The sequence below is a fragment of the Dasypus novemcinctus genome, chromosome 15, assembly GCF_030445035.2.
Source record: "Dasypus novemcinctus isolate mDasNov1 chromosome 15, mDasNov1.1.hap2, whole genome shotgun sequence".
NCBI lineage: Eukaryota > Metazoa > Chordata > Mammalia > Cingulata > Dasypodidae > Dasypus > Dasypus novemcinctus.
Genome location: NC_080687.1, coordinates 25402596 through 25427371, shown reverse-complemented (window position 1 = coordinate 25427371; position 24776 = coordinate 25402596). Strand labels below are relative to the sequence as shown.

The window sequence follows — 24776 nt, the reverse complement described above, 5'->3', positions numbered from 1 at the left end:
TAAATGTAGGCAATTTCCCACAAAATTAGTAATTAGGAAGGCACTGAAATGGATCTTGATCCCTGCTGTGATCTGGAGATTTCTCCAACCTGATGCTCTTTTTGGTTAAGAGCAGATGCCTTAGAGTCTACTTGAATTCTAGATCTGCCAAATGCTACCAGTGTGGCATCAGAACATCACATAGTCCGTTTACCAAAGTCACATTAGTAAAACTGTGACAGTAGTAGTATTTATATCATAGAGTTCTAGAAATAATTAAATTAATTAGTATACATAAAATATTAGAGCAGTGCCAGACCTAAGTTCATAGAAAAGTGTTGAAATGTGTATTAGTATTATAAACCTGTGGCCCTTTTGTCCCCAGAACTCTTTGTTATAAACTAATTATTATGCAAGTGACATTTCCATCATTATATTGTTATACTTACGCATCTTAACTTCAAAATTTTTAGCCCTTAACAGAGTAACAGCATTTAGCTCACTAACATTTGCATATGTGAAGAACATGTTATTTCTTTATTTTGTCAATAGTTGTTCTGTCTCCTTCTTGAGTCACCTCCCTTGGTAAGGAGGGGTGAAACTAGTCAACAACCAGTTTGTTTCTAACTTTTTTCAGTCCAATAACTCAAACATCCCTTCAGAAAATATTCCTTTATAGGAAAAACAAAATGCTATGTCTTTCAAATTGCTCCTATCGCTTTTGTTCTTGGAATAACTCTGGATGACTGAAGGAGGTGGTGTGATTTTCTCATCTGTATCCTGTGGCAGGGAGGAATGTCTTTTTGAGTTCCTGAGTACAGTGCTTGTCTGAATCCTCCACCCTCTTGAGTAATGTTCCTTATCCACCCAGTGGTTTTTCCAGGAGTGTGCTGGGGCTAACCACTGCAATTGTTAAAATTTTAGGAACTTTTTGAGTCAAATGTTAAAGACTTTGTTGTAAGTTCAGTTTTATAAACTTGCAATAAATAGATTGTATTAAAAAGTAATAAGGGAGCAGCGGACTTGGCCCAGTGGTTAGGGCATCCGTCTACCACATGGGAGGTCCGCGGTTCAAACCCTGGGCCTCCTTGACCCGTGTGCAGCTGGCCCATACCCAGTGCTGATGCCTGCAAGGAGTGCCGTGCCATGCAGGGGTTTTCCCCCGCGTAGGGGAGCCCCACGCGCAAGGAGTGCACCCTGTAAGGAGAGCCGCCCAGCGCAAAAGGAAGTGCAGCCTGCTCAAGAAGGGTGCCACACACACACAGAACTGACACAGCAAGATGACGCAACAAAAAGAAATACAGATTCCCGTGCCGCTGATAACAACAGAAGTGGACAAAGAAGACGACACAGAAAATAGACACAGAGAACAGACAACCAGGATTGGGGGGAAGGGGAGTGAAATAAATAAATTAATCTTTAAAAAAATAATAATAAGGGAAGCGGATGTGGCTCAACTGATAGAGCATCCACCTACCATATGGAATGTCCAGGGTTCAAACCCAGGGCCTCCTGACCCGTGTGGTGAGCTGGCCCATGTGCAGTGCTGATGCACACAAGGAGTGCCGTGCCATGCAAGGGGGGGTCCTCCTTGTAGGGGAGCGCCATGCTCAAGGAGTGCACCCTACAAGGAGAGCCACCCAGTGCGAAAAAAGTGCAGCCCCCTCAGGAGTGGCTCCGCACACACAGAGAGCTGATGCAGTAAGATGACACCCTGGTGCCGCTGACAAGAATACAAGCGGACACAGGAGAATATACAGTGAATGGACACAGAGAGCAGACAATGGGGCAGTGGGGAGGGAGAGAAATAAATAAAATAAATCTTAAAAAAAAAAGTAATAAGAACTCAAAATACATCATGTCCTAATTATTTTACTATGTTTTTCTCATCTATGCTTTTCTGTTTATTTTCCTCTGTTGTATCTGTACAGTGAAAATAGTATCTAATAGTGTAGTACTGTGTATCACTTCCCAACTAGGTTCATGACAATATATTGTGGGATAGTTACACCATGGAACCTGGTAAATGTAGTAAAACAGGGCTTGATGTATCATCTTATTGTCTAGACTTAGAAAAACAATGTAGAAAATATTAATGACACAGATTATACTTAAAAGTACATCATGTCAGTGGCCATTGAATTGTGAACAGCACAAAAATTTTGATGAAATATCATTACCTTTTTTTGCCAAAACTATTACCTGATTCATTAAGGATGTCTACCAGGTCACTCATGAGTGAGTGAGGTTCTGACATACTCTTTATTACTTTACTTTAATATTACTAAGGAGTCTGCAAACTTTTTCTATAAGGGCCAAATAGTAAATATTTTAAGCTTCATGGGCCACACAGAGTCTCTGTTGTGTACTCTTCTTTGACTTTTTCATTTTATACTGTTTTGTATTATTTCTTACATAACTCTTTAAAAAAGTAAAAGTCATCCTTAGCACACAGGGGTTGTACAAAAACAGGCCATGAGTCAGATTTGGCCTGTTGGCTATAGTTTGTCTACTACCAGCTCTTACTCATTAAGGAAAATGAAAATATCAGTCCAACAATCAGTGTATGTCTACTGCAGTCATACATTGGCTGTCGATCAAGGTTTGGCAAACATCAACAAAAACATTCTGTGAGAATCAATTGGCTATATGGAATTAATAATAATGAAGATTATATATTTAATTACCCTTTGTAAATCCATGCTACCCAGTTTTTATACCAGTAAACTTTATAATGAACTTACAAATGCTTGCATATGCCTGTTGTTATTTATTCACCAGCACACCTTTGTGGCCCACGTTACACCCGTTGAGATCAGCCATGCGGTATGCTTAAGAGCTGGTCTTTCCCTCTGAGCTGTGACCAAGGTTCCCATTATGCTCAGCTGGGCAATCGCTTCTGCATCCTACACAATGAACCCAAAGGCTGTTGTTGCAGTGGTCCTCCCTGGATGGCACCTCATCCTCCTTTCAGACAGTGGTAACCAGAGACCCCCTTTAGTCTTCATGTTGCCGTCTCTGATCTAATGACTCCTTTCTTCCAAAAGACATCATTCCATATCTTTGCTTAAAATTCTGTAGCCCCTTTTGCCCACACATTGATGTCCAATTCCTTGAGTGTGACATACTTCACAGCACATTTCTTCAAGGTCCTTCAAATTCTCATAAGAGAGCACTCACTTCCCTATACTTACCATTTTCCTTTGTCTTTGGTACATTTTCCCTTCTGAGCATCATGCTGCCTTTTCCTATTTGATAAATGGCACACTCATCCTTCAAGCAGATATTTTTAAATTTGAATTTCTTATATATTTAAATTCAGTGTTTAATAGAGGTTTTGAAGAAGTTTAGAGTAAACCTTAAAATGAGGATTCTCTGATTATAATATTATGAGCTTTTCTTGCATATGACAATTATACTAATAGAAAACATTTAGTAGTACTCACTAAGTGCCAGGAGGCATGATAAATATGCTACATATATTATCTCATTGAGTTGTTGTAATAATCTCACAAGGTGGGTACTGCAATAGTTCATTATTTGCTGACAAGAAAACCGAGGCTTAGAGAGGTGCATTAGCTTTCCCAGTGCACACAGATTAAAAGCAGTCAAGGCCGAACTCATATCCAAGTCTAACACCAAAGGTGATACATTACAGATTCAAATCTGATGGCATTTTGCTGTTTTGCCTAATATAATGTAATCCACCTTTCACTGTTTTTGCACTACACTAGTGCAAGTGCTTTGCACCAGTATGTAGATACTAGTTAATTCAAGATGAATAATTTCATTTGCCAAGAAATATATGTTAAGGTAAAACTTCTACTTAGCTTCTTTTGAAAATACTGGTAAAATGTATTTAATGAACTTTCTGTTGACTTGAATGAGCTTTTAAATTTTAAGAGGAAAAAAATAAGGGAGCAAGAAAAGAATTTAGTTTATCAGAGAACTAAAGAGGGGGACAGGGAATCTACATGCCACACAAGACTGCTTCTTAAAAATACAGGGAGGAACAAGAAAGGCAAGACCCTTGGCTTATAGACATGTTTTCCTAATGTGAGAGAAAGATGATAATCAAGGAAGCAAATACCTACATGATGTGATGTCCAGTTACAGTTAATCTTGCAATTGCTTCACGTTTGAAACAATTATGTAACAAACTGGACTTTAGCAGAAGCTAGGTTATGAAAAGAAATTAAATTCTCAATTGAAGAAAATATATCACAAAGGAATGTAATTTGGTAAATGAATAGATTTGTAAAATGACTGTTTAGGAACTTCTTTTGGGGAGAGGCGAGGGATAAATAGGTTGTAAGAACAAAGAAGTAAGAACAAGTATCGCTTCTGCTTAGAGAGAAGAGAAATATGTCTAGTTTTTCTGGAGTGAAAGATTTGGACAAAGAGATGCTCTGACTCCAGAGGAGGATTTAAAGAGGGCACCCTGGGCTGGATGGGGGTCGTTTCTGCTCTTACCACTTTGCCATCAGTGTTGATTTGGCTGATCTGGTTTGCAAGGTGCAAAGCCTGTCTCCCTCACAGGCATTTCATACATAATCAAGGCAAATGGCCTTCAGGAGAGGAAGTTTTCAGGAATAATTAGATCTGCCAAGACCATTAATCTCTTCTGTGATATGCAGAGTTGGGGAAGATAGTAGGAGACTAAATTACTTGAATACATACAATAATTGGGGTGATATAGGAGAAAGGTAAATTCAAGTAACATTTCAGGTTGCAGAGAAATTTTATAGAAAAGACAATATGACTCAGTGAGGTATTAGTTTGATTCTGAACTAATTTGTAGTTCTGTATTACAGTGAAATAAAAGAGTAACTGTTGATTTGATTATATTTTGTAGAAATATACTAATGACTTTTTATTAATACTGTGATACTGCTATTAACAGAGGAAATCACCATCGTGCCTTGGGGAATTGATCACCCTTCTGTGGGGCTTATGCTATAACCCCACTGGGGTTAAAGTAGCAAAGAGCATGACACCATCCTGGATTGCCCTGTGGCATTCCACTTCCTAATGAATTCACCTTTGCTATTCAAGTAGAAACATTGGCCACCTTCCAACTGTGTATTTATTCTGATAATTGGTTTATTTTGATCTATTGACATTGCTAATTTAGATATAAATGGCTTTGTCCCTTCATGCTTTGTGAAAATGATAAAAACACTGCCAAGAGGGAAGAACTTGGCTTTGAATGGAAGCTTAATTTGCAAAATGTAAACTTTAATTGTTTTAAACCAATGGGTCCCAAGATGTATAAAAATAAAATTTTGTACCTAATTACCACATAAGCCTAGAAAAGTCATTTTTTTTTTTCACAAAGCATACATAAACTAGATCCTTAGAAACAAATTGTAAACATTTGTTTCACTTAATATTTTGCTTAGCGGTAATAGGTAATTATATTGCCAAACTGAGGGATAAGTTTGATGGGAAGAGAAAAGCACACAATAAAAAATGCATGAAATAATGTCAGATAGCATAATGCTTCTTTGGCTCTCATAGGAGAGCCATAGGTTCATAAGCTGTTTGCATTTTGTATATTAATGTCATGGTAGAACTTTTAGTTCAAGGTGTGGAACAAAGATTTGCTGTTAACTGCTTTCTCCTCTTTCATTATTTTAGTGCTTCGACTCCTGAAGGAGGGAGCGGATCCACACACTGCAGTTTCCTCAGGAGGGTCCTTACTCCACCTGGTAAGAACTGTGATGATCAATGCAAAAGTGTGGCAACACGAAGGAGGAGGAGATCAAACCTGGAGGGAAATGATGTATTTCACATTAACAGGCATTAGTAATAAGCTACAATGTTTATTGTTTATAACACTGAAGTGTGTAAATAATCTTTAACAAATGGAGTTAGAGTCTCTGCCCTAAAGCCCATAGTTTTGAAAATGAATAGCATTACGCAAATAAGTCAAGGAGTGTTTTTGTCTCATATTATCAAGAAGATAGCCTTAGGCAAGGCAGCTTTCTTTTACTTCTACAAATTGTTCTTCTTGCTCTAGTGAACATATATGTCCTGACTTATATAAGCAGGAAATGAATTAGTGAATAAAAAATAAAGAAATCTTACTATATTAGATTTATGTACAAGAAATTTTTGCTGATTCAGTTAGAGACAAATTTAAAAAGACAACAATGATTCAATTTAGTGATCTTTACGACTGTTTTTCAGATTAGGACTTAACTTTGACAAATACTCAACATAACATAAACAACTAAGTTAGAAGTGTCTATCAAGACAAAATAAATGCTTGTGTTCCTTCATGTTTGGCAAGCTGTCGTAAAGAGGGTCACACGATCAGCGAAAAGCTATCTGAAATTACGTGAGTTCTTAATCTTGGCTGCACACTGGAATCACCTGGGGAGCTCTGGAAGTATTGATGCCTGGGTCCCAACCTCAATCCCAACCTCAGTCCCAACCTCAGAGATTCTGATTTAATTTTTCTGGTATGTGGTTTGAACATTGTGACTTTTCAGTGTTCTACATGTGATTTTAATTTGCAACCAAGATTAAGAACAACTGCATAAAAGAGAAATTAGTGTTTACCAAAGCCTCAAGGAATCCAGGAGGAAGTAATCATATTATGTAGTTAGCAGAACAGAAAAGAAGCTTAGAATATTGATTAGAGATAGTTTGCTGAAGAATGTAGACAATTTCTCCCCAGTATTGACTGAAATGAAAAGAGAGATGTACAGAGTACCTTTTCTTTTTCTGGAGTGTTTCAGTTATGAAAACTTTCCATTTTATACTCAGATCCTTATAAAACTTACATGGTATTTTCCAAGGAGCCATGCCTCATTAATCCCTTGCTCCCAGGTTTGCTTATGATAAGTAGTCATAAAACAGGCATGTTCTGCAAAGTGCCTTTTAGAGATAAAGCTTTTCCTCCTGACCAAAAATCATTAGTGTATTTAGCAGGAGGTGCAGTGATCAGTATGTTAAGAAGGAGATCCATCCTGCAAGACCACCTGCCTGCTTTCCCTGAGAAAGTCTACCCCTCTCCTCTTCCTCACTATCACGAGGGAATTGGAAGGTTATTGGGAAAGAATTAGATCACATGCTTTCATTCTTCCTCATACTTAATGTTTGTACTTTCCTTTTCTTTAAATTTAAGGAAATATTTAAGTACACTGAGGTTCATTTTCCTCATCTGGGGAATGGGGATATGATCTGGACTGTTGTCCTTAAAGTTTTTATTGTGATGAATCCCTTATCAAAGTATGCATTGTGATGATCTAATATATATGAAAATATCTTTTATCCCATAAAGTGGCTTAGGTAAGGTATATATTGATCAATATGTTCATTAAACTATACTACTTATAAAACACAACATATAACAACTTTTCTGATATTCATAATAACTGTGTGATTGGGAATTTACTGGGGAAGAAACTGAGATACAGAAAGGTTAAATGTTTCAGCCAGGTTTATATAGCTTACATGTAGTCCTGGAGCATGAAGTGTGGCCTTCCAATCACAAAATATTGTACTCATTCCACAGTAAATTTCCCAGTAACACCTATAAGTGGTCATTTAAGTTGTTCAGAGAAAAAAATTCTCATTCCAACTCCACCAGTCTAAGGCAGACCTTTTCCATGAACAAAATTAGGTCTATTAATCATCAATTATATGAGGAGGAATGAGTTTTACCGTTTGTGTGTGTGTTTGTGTGTTCGAGAGAGAGACAGGAGATAGAGATTAAGAGAGATTACCTATTCTTCATATATGTAGAATATACCCATTTAATGTCATTGAAAGCATATAAACCTCCATCCTACCAACCAGCAAATCAGCAAATCAGCTAGATTAATTTACTCCTCTACCCAAAAGTACCACAATAACTCCCCCTCTCAGGGTAAAATCCAAAGTCCTGTGATGGCCCCCACCACAACCTCTGTGACTATCTCCAGATACTCCCCTTCTTCCTCTAGGCACCAACCATACCAGCCTTTTTGTTGTTCCAGAAACACGCTGACCATGTTCCTGCCACGCTTCTGCCACGTGTACTCTGGCTGAGTTTTCTACTTGGAGTGTTCCTTCTTAGATAGCACATAGCTCACCCCTTCTCTTTGCTTTGGATCTGTGCCCAATATCATCTAACAGAACAGCCTTCGCTGACCTGTCCTATAAGATAAGTGCCCCCCCACTCCACACCACTTCAGAATCAATGCAACTTCTATCCCTTTATTTGTTTTTTTTTTTTAAATTCTTTATAGCATTTATTGCCACCTAGATTATCAGTTCATGTGATTATTTTCTATGCTGCTACTAGAATGTCAGCAACTTGAGAGAAAGGGCTTGGCATATTTTCTTCACTATTATGTCTGCAGTGCCATGGTTAGTAGCTGCTCAGCAAATTTGTAAATAGATAAGTAACTATTAGCTAATTAATTAATATCTGAAACTGTGCTAGATATTGGTGGTACAAAAATGCAAAACATACATTCTGTGACCATATGAAGTGTAACTTTCTAAGGGAGACAGAAGAATAAATTAGTGGTTACAGCAGATGGGAAAAGTGATGAGTGTGAAGGAGAAAGACAAGGAGGCCACTCTGCAATCTTTAGAAATCAGTCGTGATGCCTTTTTGACCCTTCTGGGCAGACATAATTACTCTTTTATCCAAGCCCACATAGAACGTGATATTTGCTTCTTTCATGTCACAGTGGATTATGTGGATTATGTGCCTTTTTTTTCAGTTCGACTGAATGTTCAAATACTGTGACTGTTTTATATTCTTACCATTTGGTGTATAGTAAATCCTCAGTATATAGTAAAGGAAAAAAATGGAAGAATTAATAGGATCTAAGGCTATAAGGAGCTCTGTGGTTAATGAGAAGGTAATGATTTTAGGCCCAGATAACAGAATCTAAAGATTCAGATATGGCTGAGTCAGAAGAAAATAGAAACAAAAAAATTAAAGTCATCAGGTAGATGTGAAACACTTTATTAACTTAAATTCAATGCAAATACATTGCACTTTTATTTTGTTATGCATAGGTTGTGAGACTAAGATAAAGGGGATGAGGATCTGGAATGAATACAAGAAGACCCAGTAATGGTTGAAGGAGTGTGGGTTCAATGCCAGAGTCTTCTTTTTCCTGGGGTTACTGAGTAAATAAAAACAAATGAAAATTGCAGGTTGCCAGAAAGAGAAAATTACAGGGTTCCAAAGTGCTTTAGTACAAAAAAAGGCAATTTAGCCATCTAAGATGTCAAGTGAGAGTAGCTTTGCTGTTTGCTCCACCTTTTGGGCATCTGGTATTATGGGGCCTTATGTTTTATCAGCACTCAAGTTTTAATTATATATGCATAGATCAATGTCTTTGAGGAAAAGGCAGAATTTATATGGGGCATCAAGAAAAAGCTGTGAAAACTGTTGCTATACCAGAGTTTTGTTTATTTAACTCAATTTTTATTCATTGAGTCCATTATTCTCAGAATACATTTCTGTGCAAGGTAAGACATTTCTCTAAGGAGTGTCATGAGAACTTTTACATAGAAGTTTAAAAATTGCCTTGGTGTTAAAGGCAGATATTTAAGAAATGAGTTTAAATTTTTTTGATCATATGAAATCCTCAGTTTTATCTTCTTTTTAATAAATGTTGAACAAATTTATCTGTATCAGTCTATATGCCATTCATTAACTAATTCATGCATCAAGCATGGTAGATGTTCAGATACCATGATAGGAAGAAAGGAAACAGTGACAAAAAGTAAAAACATGGGCACCCCAGGGTTCTTGTGTTATGAGGAGAATATAAAAGTAAACTCAAATTTAAATCTTTGAAAGAGGTGGTGTTGTTTAGAGTTGTAAGCAAAATCATAAACATGAACTTTCCTAAAATGTCTTCAATGGGTTTTTTAAATGATCTTTCATAGATCAGTATCTGAGAAGTCACTCTTGATGGTAACTAAATCCTCTTGAATGAAGTATAAAATGCAATATCTTAATACTGTGCTAGGACAGCAACAGACCATTGTGAAGTTTAACTGGAATCAATTTAAAAATAAGAAGTATTTGTTCATTTACCTAGAGAATTCTAGTTTTAACATAAAGATTGGCATTTATACAGTGGACGTCCAAGTAGTTCTTAAAAGCATATTGTTAAATGCCAAAAGCAGTTAGAGAATAGCACACAATATAATCAGATAGACTGATGGTAGATATTAATAGATAGATTAGACAGGGAGCTGAAGAGCGTCCTGCAATTCCTGAAAGCTACACAAAATGCACAGTACTTTCATTTTTACTCTTTTACATATAGCTTAAACATTTTAAAGAATAAGCATGTATGTTTCATATAATAAAATGATTCAAAATTAGGGCTATAATTAGGTACCTGAATTTAAAGTTTTAAAATAACTTTCCTACTCTTACAAGAAAATCTGGTACACTAAATTGGGCTGCACTTTGAGCTTCAGGAGAAATTTCTTTAAAATCTCAGGAGATAAAAGAAGCAGAGATACTATATAACTTACTACATGAGAAGTGGTTCAACAGCTTAATATCTTTAAAATCAAGAAGATAATATATTTTGAAAGGAGGCAGACTACTAGGAATATAGGGTAAGTTTCTAAAGAAATATTTTATTTAAAAAAAATATATAGGTGCTAACAAAAGTAATTGATATGTGGAAGTTGACCACAGTTTCCCCTGTTCAGCTACACCAGAGCATCAGGGGTTAAGCACTGATGCTCTTCCCCCTCTTTGCTTTCCTAGAAAAGAAAGGACAAAAATTGCAGGAGTAAATTTTGGCAAGAAAATTAATCATAGCAGAAGACTACATACCCTCTTTAGGAACTGTTATTACTTGGGGGATATGTTACGGGAATACTCTTAAAGGAGAGTGCAAAATGGAGGCAAATGAAGGGGCGAGATGAGGGAGATAGTTTATGAATGTAAGAGAAAGAGTACGTTGGACAACAATTCTTCTGAGGTCTGAGGGTGAGAGACTGCTGGTTGTGCAAAAGTGCTAGAAATAGGAAGCAGAGTCTCCATGGACTGTAAACAATGACATCCTTTAAATCTTCCTAAGGATGTGATCTACGATTAAAATTCCTGATGGACTTTGCTTTTGAAAATTCATCTCTTTGCCATGATAAACATGACATCCTAAGTGAAAAGTACCCAGTCTAAGATTTGAGATCATCAGTGGAAAGTTCAGCTGAACCTTGGGTGAAGAAAGTGCACTTTCCTTATGTCTGCCTGCATGCATTTGTCTTATAAGGTAAAGTAGAATGCCTCCAGAAACCAGAAAGGACTGAGTTTTCGATTTTTGAGTGAATACACATGTGTTCAACATCAGATTAATTTTAAAATATCCCTAGCATAATTACTAGCTAGATGTTTTTATTTTGTTTTTGTATCTTTGCAACAGTGGAACCTAATTTATTAAGAAATCAGAGCCCTTTGCTGATGAAGTGAGTGGCAGATAGGCGAAGAATAGTTTGTTGCATACTCCTTATAGGATTGTGTCCCCTCCAAGGAATCTTGTAGTCAACCAGCTTTAAGACCACTAGTAGAGAAGAGTTTCTAGAAGAAGCTGGATTGTTATACCAAGAATGCTTTTCTTGTACATCTCAGCCTGAAATTCACCTGCTCAGAAAGTCCTTCCTTCAACTACTTGAATAATTAATTTTATTCTCTAGACATGCTGAACTACTTATAATTCCATAAAATGACTATTTTATTCCTCCTTGATAATTGCTCACACTCTTTCGTATTTGCTGCTGTGAAATGGTCCCATAGCCTGCTGTACTTCACCCGCTTAAACTGTCTTGTGACTCCCCTTGTTATGCAAGTGGTCAGTGTAGGGATGATGTCTAGTCCACAACACTAAACCTCTGGCTTAGCTTAGTACTGGGAATGTTGTAAGTCCACGGTGAATATTTAAGGAATGGATATGTGAGTGCCTCATCACTACCCCTCCTTATTGGTTCATTCCTCCTAATTCTTCAAGATGTCCTTCCTGTGTTGCCATCCCTGATTTTCAGCTACTTCTCAAGCTACGCTGGGTATGCTCTGCTGTGACTCCACAGAATGCTGCATGTATCCTCAGTCACAGAACTTGGCACATTGAACTGAAAGTATGGGTTTCCAGATATTTCCTCCCCATTGTATATTTCTCAGGGTACTTACTGTGTCATTCAACTTTACATACACATATATTGCCAAGAGCTTAATAAAATTTTGTGATTCAAAATAAAGCAATCTCTGCTGCAGCAGAATGAGCAGAGTTTATATTCACTTAAAAGGCTAACAGTTTGTGAGAATTAAAAAATTTTCTAGATATGCATCAGGGGCACATATCTGAATCTTTCTACTAGTGACCTGTGTCATAATTAGAGTCTGGTTCAATCAGCTAGAAGATACTGCTGTTAGAAATGCAAGTAGAAAGAAATAAAAGTCAACTCAGAGTATTTTCAGTAGTTTATCTATGGCAAGATAATCTAGACTTTAAATAATTACCAGAGAAAAGATAAGTGAAAAGCAGAAATGATGAGAAGTACATTCAGGAAAACACTACAATAAATACCATCCTTCAATATGACATAGTGGCAAAGAAGGCAAAGTGACTATGCACAGATCAAAGCATAGCCTGAAAGGGATGGAAGGCCTATGGAATAGAATCATATGGAAGTTCCTAATTTCTTTAATACCAGAGTGATGTCAAAAATTTGGGGAAATTGCAACAAATTCAAATTAATTTTGCTACTGATATAAATCTCTCTAACTCTCTCTCTGGTTGTAGAAATTCCTTTTTAACCAGTGGGAACCCAAATATGTAGTACAAGAAAATGAATGATATCTAAACTAAATTGATTCTGTACACCGTAATTCTACACACAAACACACACACACAGATGTATGCATGACGTACCAGGAAATTCAGAGATAAATTTTTTATTTAGGAGTAGAAACTATTTATCTTAACTTTCCAGGAACAAATATCTTTCCACATCTCTACTTCTTACCTTTAGTAAACAAGTATGCTTTTAAAACAATATTTTTATGTATATTTATTGTCAGACACTATGTTCAACACTTTACACCTAATGTTTTATTTAGTTTCCACAGAAATCTAATGAGATAAGTAACTTAATATCACCATTTTATGGATGAAGAAATTGAGGCATTTGTTTATAGGTGTGGTTGTGTAGCTTCTCCAAAGATATAACTTGTAATTGCAGAGTCAGATCATGAATCCATGTCTATGTGACTTCAGAGCTTTAATTATTAGACCAACATTCTACACCCAAAGGAATTAGGATATGTTGCTTAATGTGAAAGGGAAAAGGGAGTATTTTTGTTATTTCTTGGATCTTTTGTTTGTAGCAAATTAGGAATAGGAATCCTAGGCCATGAGATAATAGGTAGATGTCCATAGGTAGGTTAGGTAGATAGAGGAAAGAAAAGAAGGAAGGGAGGCAGGGAGACAGGGAGGCAGGAAGGCAGGATAAAATGCTCTTGAAATGTATATACCTTATCCTTCCCATCGCCTCCTCTCCGTATCAATGGCCATCTCTCCAGGTAAACATTTAAAACTTTACCTTCACTATGATGCGAATCTCAAGAGACAGTCTTTATCTCCTCTCTGCCAAACCATACCATAGGAATATTTGAATAATTTTCTAATAAACATAGCTTTGGTACATCATATCCCTTTATAAAAACCTGTGATTGAGCATCTATAATGTGCTTCATTGAACTTCTCTTCCTTGTTTTGTCCTACTTCCTTACATGCCTTCCAAACTAGTTAATTTACTGACCCACCATTGACAGTGTTCCATGACCCACTAAGATTTGCAGCTTCAGTACTTAGGCTCAGTATGCGTTCTTCTCCTGGAAAGTCTATTAGACTCTTTCTTTTCTATCAAGGATTATTTCAAATGAAACTTTCACCATGAGACTGGGACTGCTCTTTAAAACAGGTATTGTCACCCTGGTCCTTTAACTCTTTAAACTCACCATTTGAATTTCTAATTTATTTTATCTCTCTTCCTTTATTCTTTTATTTTCCCTTGCTCTTTGTTTAAGGAGGAGAGAAGTTTACCTTACATTTATTTGCGTATTTCCTCATCTAGGTTATATGTACTCAAATGTTTATTCAGAGGGAAACAATTTTAAGTGCCTGCTATGTGAATGTGCTATGATAAGGACTAGATATATAAGATTGGTCTATATTTTACTCATTTTTGCATTTCCCTGCAACTCCTAGAACTATGCCTGACACATAATACACAGTCAATAACTGGTTCTTGGATCAAACCAGATGGTATTCCAGTAACTCTTTGCTGGTCTACTCTGCTGCAATGACTCTAAAAAGAGCAAAGAAATGAAAAGGGAATCCCTATTTTTAATAAAAATTGGCCAAAGAAAACTTTCATGAAATTTGGAATTTGTAATGTGAATGCTAAGTATTTATATTTAATTTTTAATTTTCTGAGTGATAGTTTTCAGAGTTATTCATGACATGTTAGCCAAATAGAACTAAAACATAAAATATCATTTCTGCCAACACATAGGGAAAAGAAAACACATTTTAAGTTTTAAATTGCTTTTGTTTGTCATTTAGTGTCTATGTCTTCTGAACATTGCACTGGTATTTGTGCATGGAGAATTACTACCTTTGTTTAGAAATAATTAAAAATGAGTGAAAGAATGTATTACCAGAGAAGCTGTAAACTGCTGATGTAGTTTAAAAAGTGTTTAGTTGTCACTTTTTAATCATGTCCTCAATTCCACGAACAAGCTAAAAGGGAGGAACAATTTGCCATAGTGATCTCTAAGTTTTTCTTTAGAAAGCAGAATAAGAGCCTTGGGTCATAGATCAGGATATTAGAATTCATATTGCAGGGATGCAGACTTGGTTCAATGGATAGAGCATCCGCCTACCACATGGGAGGTCCATGGTTCAGACCCAGGGCCTCCTTGACCCATGTGGAGCTAGCCCATGTGCAGTGCTGATGCGTGCAAGGAGTGCCCTGCCAGGCAGGGGTGCCCTCCCCCTCCGCGTTGGGGAGCCCCATGCGCAAGGAGTGCGCCCTGTAAGGAGAGCCGCCCAGCGTGAAAAAAGTGCAGCCTGCCTAGGAATGGTGCTGCACACACAGAGAGCTGATGCAGCAAGATGACGCAACAAAAAGAGACACAGATTCCCAGTGCAGCTGACGAGAATAGAAGTGGACAAGAAGAACACGCAGCAAATGGACACAAGGAACAGACAACCGAGGAGGGGGAGAGGGGGAAGGGGAGAGAGAAATATATTAAAAAAAAAAAAAAGGAATTTATATTTCAGAATGTAGCTGATGTTGGTGATTGCAAGCCAGGGAAAGTGGCTACCTGAGATTAAACATAGGTGAACATCACTGAGGTCCAGGAAAGAAGCTGTTTTGAGGTTCTAGTAGAAGATGAATAATCAAAAGTTATTGATGACTAATATATTGATGGTACCCAGATTGAAGAGAAGACTATGATCATGGTCCTCAAGTATTTGATGAATGCAATGAATGCAGAGACTGACGGGGTTGGGAGAAGTCAGTAGTATATAAGGATTGGTGAATCTTAGGAAGAAGCAAATAAAGGTGAAAGTGCAATGATTCTAGAAGAAGCAAAGAGTTAGAAAAATATCTAAGCTTTTTTATACCCTGTGGGAGTAAGATTTATCCTGTACCGGAAAAGGCTGAAGGAGAGTGTTTTCAGGGAGGTAGATTTCCATTTGGGATCTCTGAACATTTCCAGAGGAAAACTTATATAAAATGGACTAGGTTTCAAGGTTCAGTGGGAGAAAGGGAACATGGAAGGCAAGCTGATCAAAGACGTTTGACAACTCAGGGTAGGTTTCATGGGTGTGAGGTCCGTGCAGTTGTGTAGAGTCTTGTGGATTAAAAGGGCCCCAGTCTTGGTTTAATACTGCTGTCACCATCTTGAAATCCTTAATTTTTGAGTAAGGGACCTCACGTTCTCACTTTGCACTGAGCTCCACAAATTATGTAGCTTGTCCTGTTTGGCATTCTGAGAGGTAGACAATGATCACAGAAGGATGAGTCTAGGCTGTAGGTAAAGCTAACTGATGGTGCCAGTGTTCTGATGAGAATAACAGGGTGTGGGCTCAGTCAGTTTTTGGTACTGCTAAAATATCATTGGAAATTGGAAGAAGTGATAAAGGCAACCCAAATTGGAAAGTAGATTTGCTAACTTAAAGAAAATCCATTCCAGGTAGAATTAGCTGTTTACTGTTGAACAATAATATTGAAATGTGTGATTAAAAGGTATTTATTGCTGTCATATTATTATTCATGATCTTCTGAAATGTGAATCTAAAATTTACATCACTTGAGAAGGCCCTGTATCATCAGAACTGCTTTCTACATAGTATCAAATTAACTCTTTTTTCTGACAGATGCAGAAAAGCCTGACCTGAAATATCTTTGAATTTTAAGTGTGGATTTCTGAGGTGGAGGTTGAGAGTACCTTGACAGGTACAGAAGGAGGAGGTTACATTGTTATCGATTATAATTTTCCTAAAAGAAACTGGATCCAGGCCCTAAATTCTAACCTGATATTTTGAACTTTCATATCTTAACTTAATCTTATCAGTCATTCTACATGGAACAATAGATGCAAGAAAAAATCTTAGTTCATATTTGAAACTACTCCATTAAACTTATAAGTTGGCCACGGCCCCAAATGCTTCCTTATATCCCATTGCTGATGCCTGCTCACATCCTCTCCCATATAGAACTTATACCATGACTTTTCATTCATCTTACTGGATGTTCTTGAGACTGTAAAGTATTGGGAGAAGCATATGAATATGTTTCAATGACTGTATTATGATTAGGAACCACATGTCTGTGTCCATCTGTGTGTGAAGTGTCAGTTCAAATCTTTTGCCTAAGTTTTGAAATTGGATTCTTTGTTTTGAGAGTTCTTTGTATATTCTGGATAATTTTCTTTTATCAGATACATGTTTTGCCAATATTTTCTAAACAGTCATTTTGAAGAGTAGTTTTTTTTTTAGTAACATCCAATTTATCAATATTCTTTTTCATATATTATGCTTTTAGTGTAATCATTAAAGTTTTATTATTCTAGTTTTCACATTTTGACTATGTTCTATTATGAATAAATTTTGCATATAGTGCAAAGAATGGATCAAAGTTCAGGTTATTGTATATGTATATCCATTTGTTTCAGTACTATTTGTTCAAATCACCATCATTTCTCCATTGAATTGTCTTTGCATGTTTTCAAAAAACAATTGTCCATATATGCATGGGTCTAATTCTAAACTCTCTATTGTGTTTCATTCAATCATATGCCTTTCTTTATACCACTATCACATGGCCTGGATTAATATAACTTTATAATAAGTCAATACCAGGTAGTGTTCATCAGCCAACTTTAGTTTTTCAAATATTTTTGGCAATTCTAGGTCTTTTGCATCAATTTATGAATTTTATATTTAACTTTTCAACTTCTATGAAAAACTTCCTGGGATTTTGCTTGGGTTTGCATTGAATCTATAGATTAATTTGGAGAGAATTGCTATCTTATGAATACTTTGTCTTCTGATAGAACACAGTGTATATTTCCATATATTTAGCTTGCTTAATTTCTCTCATCAATGTTTGTTGTTTTCATTATACAGGTCTTCATATGGTTATGGTCAAATACATTTATTCCTAAGTATTTCACAATTGCTGATACTCTTGTAATTTTAAAAATTAATTTCCAAATGTTTGTTGCTAGTCTATAAAAATACCCTTGATTTTATAGGTTAGTCTTGTATCCTGCAACTTTGCTACACTTAATTATTGGTTCTAATAAATTCTTTTGTAGATTCTATCATCTTTTCTCCATAGATCATGTCATTTGTGAATAAAGGGTTGTGATTATTTCTCTGCAATATTAGTACTTTTTAAATTTCTCTCTCATTTTTTGTTACACTGGCTAAAACCTCCATTAGAGTATAGAAGAGAAGTGATTACAGTGAACATTCTTTCCTTGTTCCTGATCTTAAAAAGTATCTTGTCAACAGAATATTAGGTTTTGCTTTTTTATCCAGTCTGACAATCTCTGCCTTTAATTGTGATGTTTAGACTATTTACACTTAATGTGATTATTGATATGGTTAGGTTCATCTCTACCATCTTGCTCTTTGTTTACTATTTGTCTCATCTTTTCTTCTTTCCTCATTTTCTGCCTTCTTTCAGATAAAATGAGTATTTCTTTTCATTCAAGTTTGTCTCCTTTGTGTATTATCTGCCCAACTCTTTATTGTTATTACAGTGGTTGTTTTCTTTCTTTTATGTATATATCTTTAACTTATCACAAACTAATTTCATGTGATACTATAATCCTACAGACAGTATAAAAATCTTAAAAAAGGTATGGTTCTATTTCTCCCCTCCCAGCCTTCGTAATTAGAAAACCTCATGTTACATTATTATTTTTGTTTAAATAGTTAATTTTATGTTGAAGACATATAAATAATAAGAATAAACATATACTTTCTTGCAGTTACTATTTCCTGAATTCTTCGTTCTTTGTGAAGATCCCTTATCAGTCTGCATGCAGTTGTCTCATAGCTTACCAAGGCTCTGTTCATTTATTAACAATCCTTTCTCTCTCTGTGCTACATTCTAGATAGTTTATATTACTTTGTTTTCAAGTTCATTAACATTTCTTCTGCAGTATCTAGTCTGTTGTTAATCTCATCCAGTGTATTTTCATCTTAGTCATTACAGTTTTCATCTCTCAAGTTTAGATATGAGTTTTTTTTAATCTCTTACATGTCTCTACATAACATTTTCAATATTTTTTCTAGACTTGGAGCATATGGAATATAGTTTGGTAAATATTTAATACCCTAGTTTTAAATTCATACAGGTATGATGATTTTGGGTTGGTTTTTAGTGATACATTTTTCTTATCATTGCTCTCTAGTACTCTTTAATTGGATGCTAGACAATGTAAAATTTGACTTGTTGGGTACTGAATGTGTTTTTATATCATAAATGATATTGAGCTCTATTTTGGGTGTGGTTATTTGGAACAATTAGATTCTTCCAGGTCTTGCATTTAACTCATTTTGGTTGGGAACAGATCAGTGTTTAGTCTAGGACTAACTTTGCCACTTAACTGATGCAAGCACATCTAGTATGATATGTCTAGAGGAAACAGGCATGTTTCTGGGCATTTATGAACTCTGGGTCTTCTCTTTCACGTGGTTCTTTTCTTGAATGCTCATGCTCATCATTTTTCAACTCAATAATTGAGAGGGACCTTCTGAAAATTCTGAAATTCTGTCTGTTCACCTCTACTCTTTGCAGCTCTTCCCTGTGAACTCTATCCCAGTGGTCTCCCTGGACACTCAGTTGAATAAGTTGGAGCAATAGTAGGGCTCAACTTGTTTGTATCCCATCTCCCTGGGATCATATAGTTTGTCTTTTTTAAAAAAATTCATTTCAGTTAGGACGGTATATCTAGTTCCTGCTACTCTATCCTTATCAGAAGTGAAAGTCTTCCAATGATTTGTTAATAATGACACTATCCAGTGAATAGGTAGACAAATTTGTATCCTAGTACTTCTGGTGGGAGTATTGAATGGAACTTCTTTTTGGGAGGGCAGTCCGTTGTATGCTTCCGTATCCTGTAAAACACACGTATCTTACAACCCAGAAATTTATTAATAAGTATTTGACCTAAGGTAACATAGAAATATAAAAAAGACTTATACAAGATCTGCCTGCATAATTTGCAAGGACCAGTGTAAAATGAATATGTGGGACCTCTTAAGATACCATCACAAGTTCAAGATGGTGACAGAAAAACTTTAAACCAAGTGCCTGACATACTCAGTGTAGTTGTACAGGTTGTATGCCCACATTGCCAGCTCTGTGTGCATATAATATTTATCTGATTTTTACATATAAATAGTAAATAAAGAATAAGAACAAAATAAGTTTCTGGGGATTTGATAAAGTAGATTATGGAGTATCTATAAATTATAATATTATGCAATCAGTAAATTAATGTCAGGGGACTCTTAATAACAGTTAACATTTACAATATAGCACACGATATAGCATGGATTATGCCTAGTAATCTTATACAGTTGTGTTGAAACTGCATATAAAAATGTGGAAAGATAAAGATAGTAAGGTTATGATGGGTCTTTTTTGGATGCAATAAAATGGTCAAACTTTTTATTTTGCAGTGACAAGCCATGCATATTTTGAAGCAGAATAATAATATGATCAACTATGTATTTTAAAAAGATAATTTTAATCAGTGGTCTAAGATGGTTTAATAATCCTCTAAATAAATAAAGAGTAACCCACTCAGTGGAGTACTTATTTCCCTTCTTAAAATCTTCCCTTATTTGCTTCTTTATCTTTCCACTGTCCACAGAGCCAGTTTCCCTGTAATTCTTACTCATGCCCCTTTCCTTAAATTGGTTGGTAAACATAAACATATTCTTTCTCAATTTAGCTCTATCTCCCAACTTCCAAAATTGGTATCTGAAATTTTCTATCCTTGGAAACTTGGAATAAATCATAATGTACTCTGTCATAATATGTATTTCTTTTTTTTCCAGTGTGCTCGATACGATAATGCCTTCATTGCAGAGATCTTGATCGACAGAGGGGTCAATGTAAACCACCAGGATGAAGACTTTTGGACACCAATGCACATTGCCTGTGCATGTGATAACCCTGATATTGTTTTGCTGCTGCTATTAGTAAGTAATCAATTCTGTCTATTTACTGTTTGCAGATTTTATGACATGTAAAGTTCTACATTTATCTAATAATATTTTACAATAATATTATACAATAATTCTAGGAGTATCTGTTTACATAATTTGCCTGGAACTTAAGATAATTAGAGACTGAGCTTTTGGGTCACATAGTTCATAAAACAAATTGCCTGTCTGTCCTTGGAAATTCTATGCCTTGATAATGAGCAAGTCAACCTAAACTAAAATGGTTTGGTAATTGATTGATTTTCTGTTCACTGTCACTTCCTAATTTTTAGCCAATAAGTGCATGCAGTCACATGGAGATATGGCCCATATTGAATTTTTTTCTTTTGTTTCTACCTAGTAAAGAAATACCTGTAATATGTGGTTGTATAAAAACTTAAACTTTAAATGTAAAAGGCTTGTAGTTTTTATTTTTAAAATTTCATTTGTAGCTTAGACCTTTTACCTTGATCCTTATATGTACTTTATTTTGGAATTGTAATTTTTCCTGTATTTTTTTTTATCTTTAGTAAATATTTTTTTAAAAATTATACAGTGCTTTTAGAAAACAGAAAACATATAGGTAGGAATATAGCTGTAAGAATAAATGATTTGCCTTTTTGACTATTTATTTGTAAAAATAATCTACTTCCTTAATCATTTCTTATTATGTGCCTGGCTTTTAACATATATTAGTTCATGAAATCCCTCAAGATTTTACAAACAAGTCAATTGATGTATAAGCAACTTGCCATAGCCCCAAAAAACAAAGTCTAGATTTAAACTCAAAATCTCTGCCTCTAAAGTCCATCCTTTCCCACTGGACTATGTTGTCCCCTTTCCCTTTTTTTAAAATGACGAGCAGAACTATATTAGGATGAAAGACATGGGTTGGGACTTCCTTAATCTTGTAGCAACTTTAATTTGTTCTAATTGTCACTGAATTATGCTTCAGGCATAGATATAAGATTTTTTTTTTCATATTGTAGAAATATTTATCACTGAAAATGTCTTTCTTTCAAATTCTGGAAAGTCAAGTCTATGTTAAAATGTAAGGAAAGACAAAAAAAACAAAGACTATTTAGCATGAAATGTTTGGAGGGCTAGTACTCAACATGAAAAGCTTCTTAATTCACGATATAAGAGCAAGATAATAATTTTGTAGAAAAAGAGTCTAGGAGGAACTAGCTGGTATTTCAAGATAATGATTATAGAATTCACTTAATATTAAAGAAAAATGTAAAACACATCACAGAAGGAGACTTTAACTACCTGAAGGACCTTTTCAATGATACTGTGCAAGGATTAATGTTAGATTTTTCAGAATGCATTGTGCTTTTACAACACACATCAGGGTTATTTAAGAGTTGTAGTTGTTTTTTACTCTTTTTTTTTTTTTGATAGTTCAACCACTGTATTACAACTGAATTTGCTGCTTTAATTGTATGAGAATGTGCTAGCAAAGTTAAATTAGGAGATTTTACAGTTTTCTATGTTTTCATTTTTTTCTTCAGCTATTTTTTCAGCATTTTTTGCCAGGCCCGTCTTTATTTGTTTTCTCTAATTATTACTAGCTACACCATGACTTTGCCAAAACAGGCTCTGTACTTTTTATTCCTGCTTTCAAAACAGCCATACATTTTTCATTAACCAATATTCATGTGGCTATGCTTGAAAATTTTAAATCCTTACATTTCCACAGTTCACATTTCACGACTAAGACTTTTCTTCTTTAATCCAGATAAGGTTTATTAGATCTTAGTTCCAATACCAGGGAAAACTCTCCTTCCTCCATTCTGCACCATTTACGTTTCTTATTACTGATGGCATAGGGCTAGAGATGCTACCCTTTTTATATAGTCTCCTCAGAGTCCAGGTATAGATATCTCATATGATACAATTAAACATTGCAGGGACAGTCCAGAGTCAATGTGCAAATCATGACAAAGTAATACAGTGTTAAATCTTAGGGAGGATAGTTCAGTCCATCCCAATCCAGTGATTTCAAGGTAAAGCAGACAAAACTACAAGCAAATTGACCTCCCCTCCAGCATACTGAGACTTATTAGAGCATAGATATCAGAAATATCATTGCTGGGCTAGAGGTATCCAAAGCATTTCAATCACCCTAAGGACAAGAATGTGGAATGCTGATATTTAGAACTAGGATTGGGACAGCCACCAGGGCCAACCTGGGCCTTAATCTACAAGGTGCATTATTATCATTTGAATAAATTGGATATTTATTTGCACATTCCTTAGGTCTCCTCAGTGACTCTGTATAAGAAATATACATTAGACTTGTTCATTGATGTTAAATAGCGTCATCCAAATAAAATCAATATATACCTGCCCTGACCCATTTTCCAAATAAATTCTTAGAAAGGATAATAATTTGAAGAAGTATCAAGTTATTGTCCTAATGGAATATACTCTTATCTCTTCATTACAATGTGGAGAATTCTCTACACTCTTTTCTTTGTGCTTTCATTTTATCCTCCTATTCTTTTATTTTTCCCCCTCTTACTGCTAGGATTGTCACACAGTGCCTGTGTTCTTAGATCTTTTACCTTCTCGTGTACGTTGTACTTGCTTTAAACAATAATTTGATTTTTTCTTTGTTCTCATGTGATATAATTTCAGTGACTCCTGTTTATTCCCATGGCTACAACTCAAACTGAGCACCAGTTGCCTTTATAATAAACACCTTTTCTGCCTGGAACAATTTGGCATATATTCATTAATCGTTTCTCTATCCAGTCGTGTTCATTCGGGAGCATCAAGTTAGCCATTTACTTAATAATTAACTTCCAGTCCTAGAAGCAGCTAGCAAATATATATACGGCTATTTGTTAAAACAGTACCTGCACTTTATATATAGCATATATTTGCTAAATAAATAAATGAACAAAGAATGACAAGCCAATTATTGGAAAGCAGTCCAAATTAATATTGTCATTATTAACTCATATTCTTTCTTAAAAAAAAAAAAGGTCTTATAACCACAGTCACCTTTTCCTGTATTCTAGAATTCTTCATTTTACCCATTCTACACTTTTATTTAAAAGAAAGCCTTGCTTCATCACACAGATTGTCCTAATGTCTGATGATATTGCTTTACTTTACTGGACAGAAGGAGCAATAGAAACTGATTTTATTTTAGATATGCTCATAGATATAAATCTGTGATTTCAAATTATTAGGAACATTTTCATGGTTCTGTATTGCTCTGTTTCTCACACCATGGAATAACCCAACATTACATGCAGAATGATACATCCTCTAGTTACTGTCATTCGGTGACCTTCATTGACTGGTAAGACATCTTCATTCATTTACCTAATGTTTAGTGATAACTAAGTATGTTTTAATATAGTGCCTCCCCTCAAGGAGACTACAGTATATTTATTCATTCATTCAGTATATATTTATTGATTGATTGCTGTGTGCTAGGTGCTGCACAGTGAACACAAAGATATTTTACATTCTATAGTAATGAGAAAAACAGATATGAGTAATATAAGTGTAACACTGAGAAATTTGCTTAGTGGATTAAGCAATTCATTGGAATCATGTTATAGCCAGCCCACCCATCCATGGAAACAATTTACTTTTAAAAAAATGTTAATAAAATATATTGTCACAAAAATTCTAATTACTATAAAAATATGTTTCTGCCAATAACCTCAAGAGAGAGATTTTATTTTATTTGCAGAATTAAATGCTATTGCACACTTGTACTGTGCATCCAATATTCTCTCTGTTTTTAAAAGCTTATTGATTGGCAAGAGAAATTGTACAACATTCATTCATTCTGTAAATATTATAGTGGAGTGAATGGGAGGAAGAGCAGTAGATGGGGTGAGAGAGTTAGTAGAGCTACATCAAACCCATTGTGTAAAAACTTTAGAGTCTACTTTTACCCCCAGTGATTAAGGAAACCTTTGGAAGGTTTTGAGCTGAGAGGTACATGTTCTGGCTTATGTTTAAGAGGATTACTCTGGCTGTTATTCTGAAAAT

At 35.4% G+C, this 24776-nt stretch overlaps 1 protein-coding gene across 9 annotated transcripts in view; it reads left to right on the top strand.

Moving 5' to 3' along the window:
- Positions 1-24776, top strand: part of MYO16 (myosin XVI) — a 732830-nt gene that overhangs the window by 240866 nt on the left and 467188 nt on the right. For all 9 annotated transcript variants that reach the window (XM_058276443.2, XM_058276441.2, XM_058276437.2 and 6 more), the window contains exons 3-4: positions 5620-5690; positions 20610-20753. In XM_058276443.2, coding sequence (XP_058132426.1) covers positions 5620-5690; positions 20610-20753 — 215 coding nt within the window. The remainder of the gene's footprint in view (positions 1-5619; positions 5691-20609; positions 20754-24776) is intronic.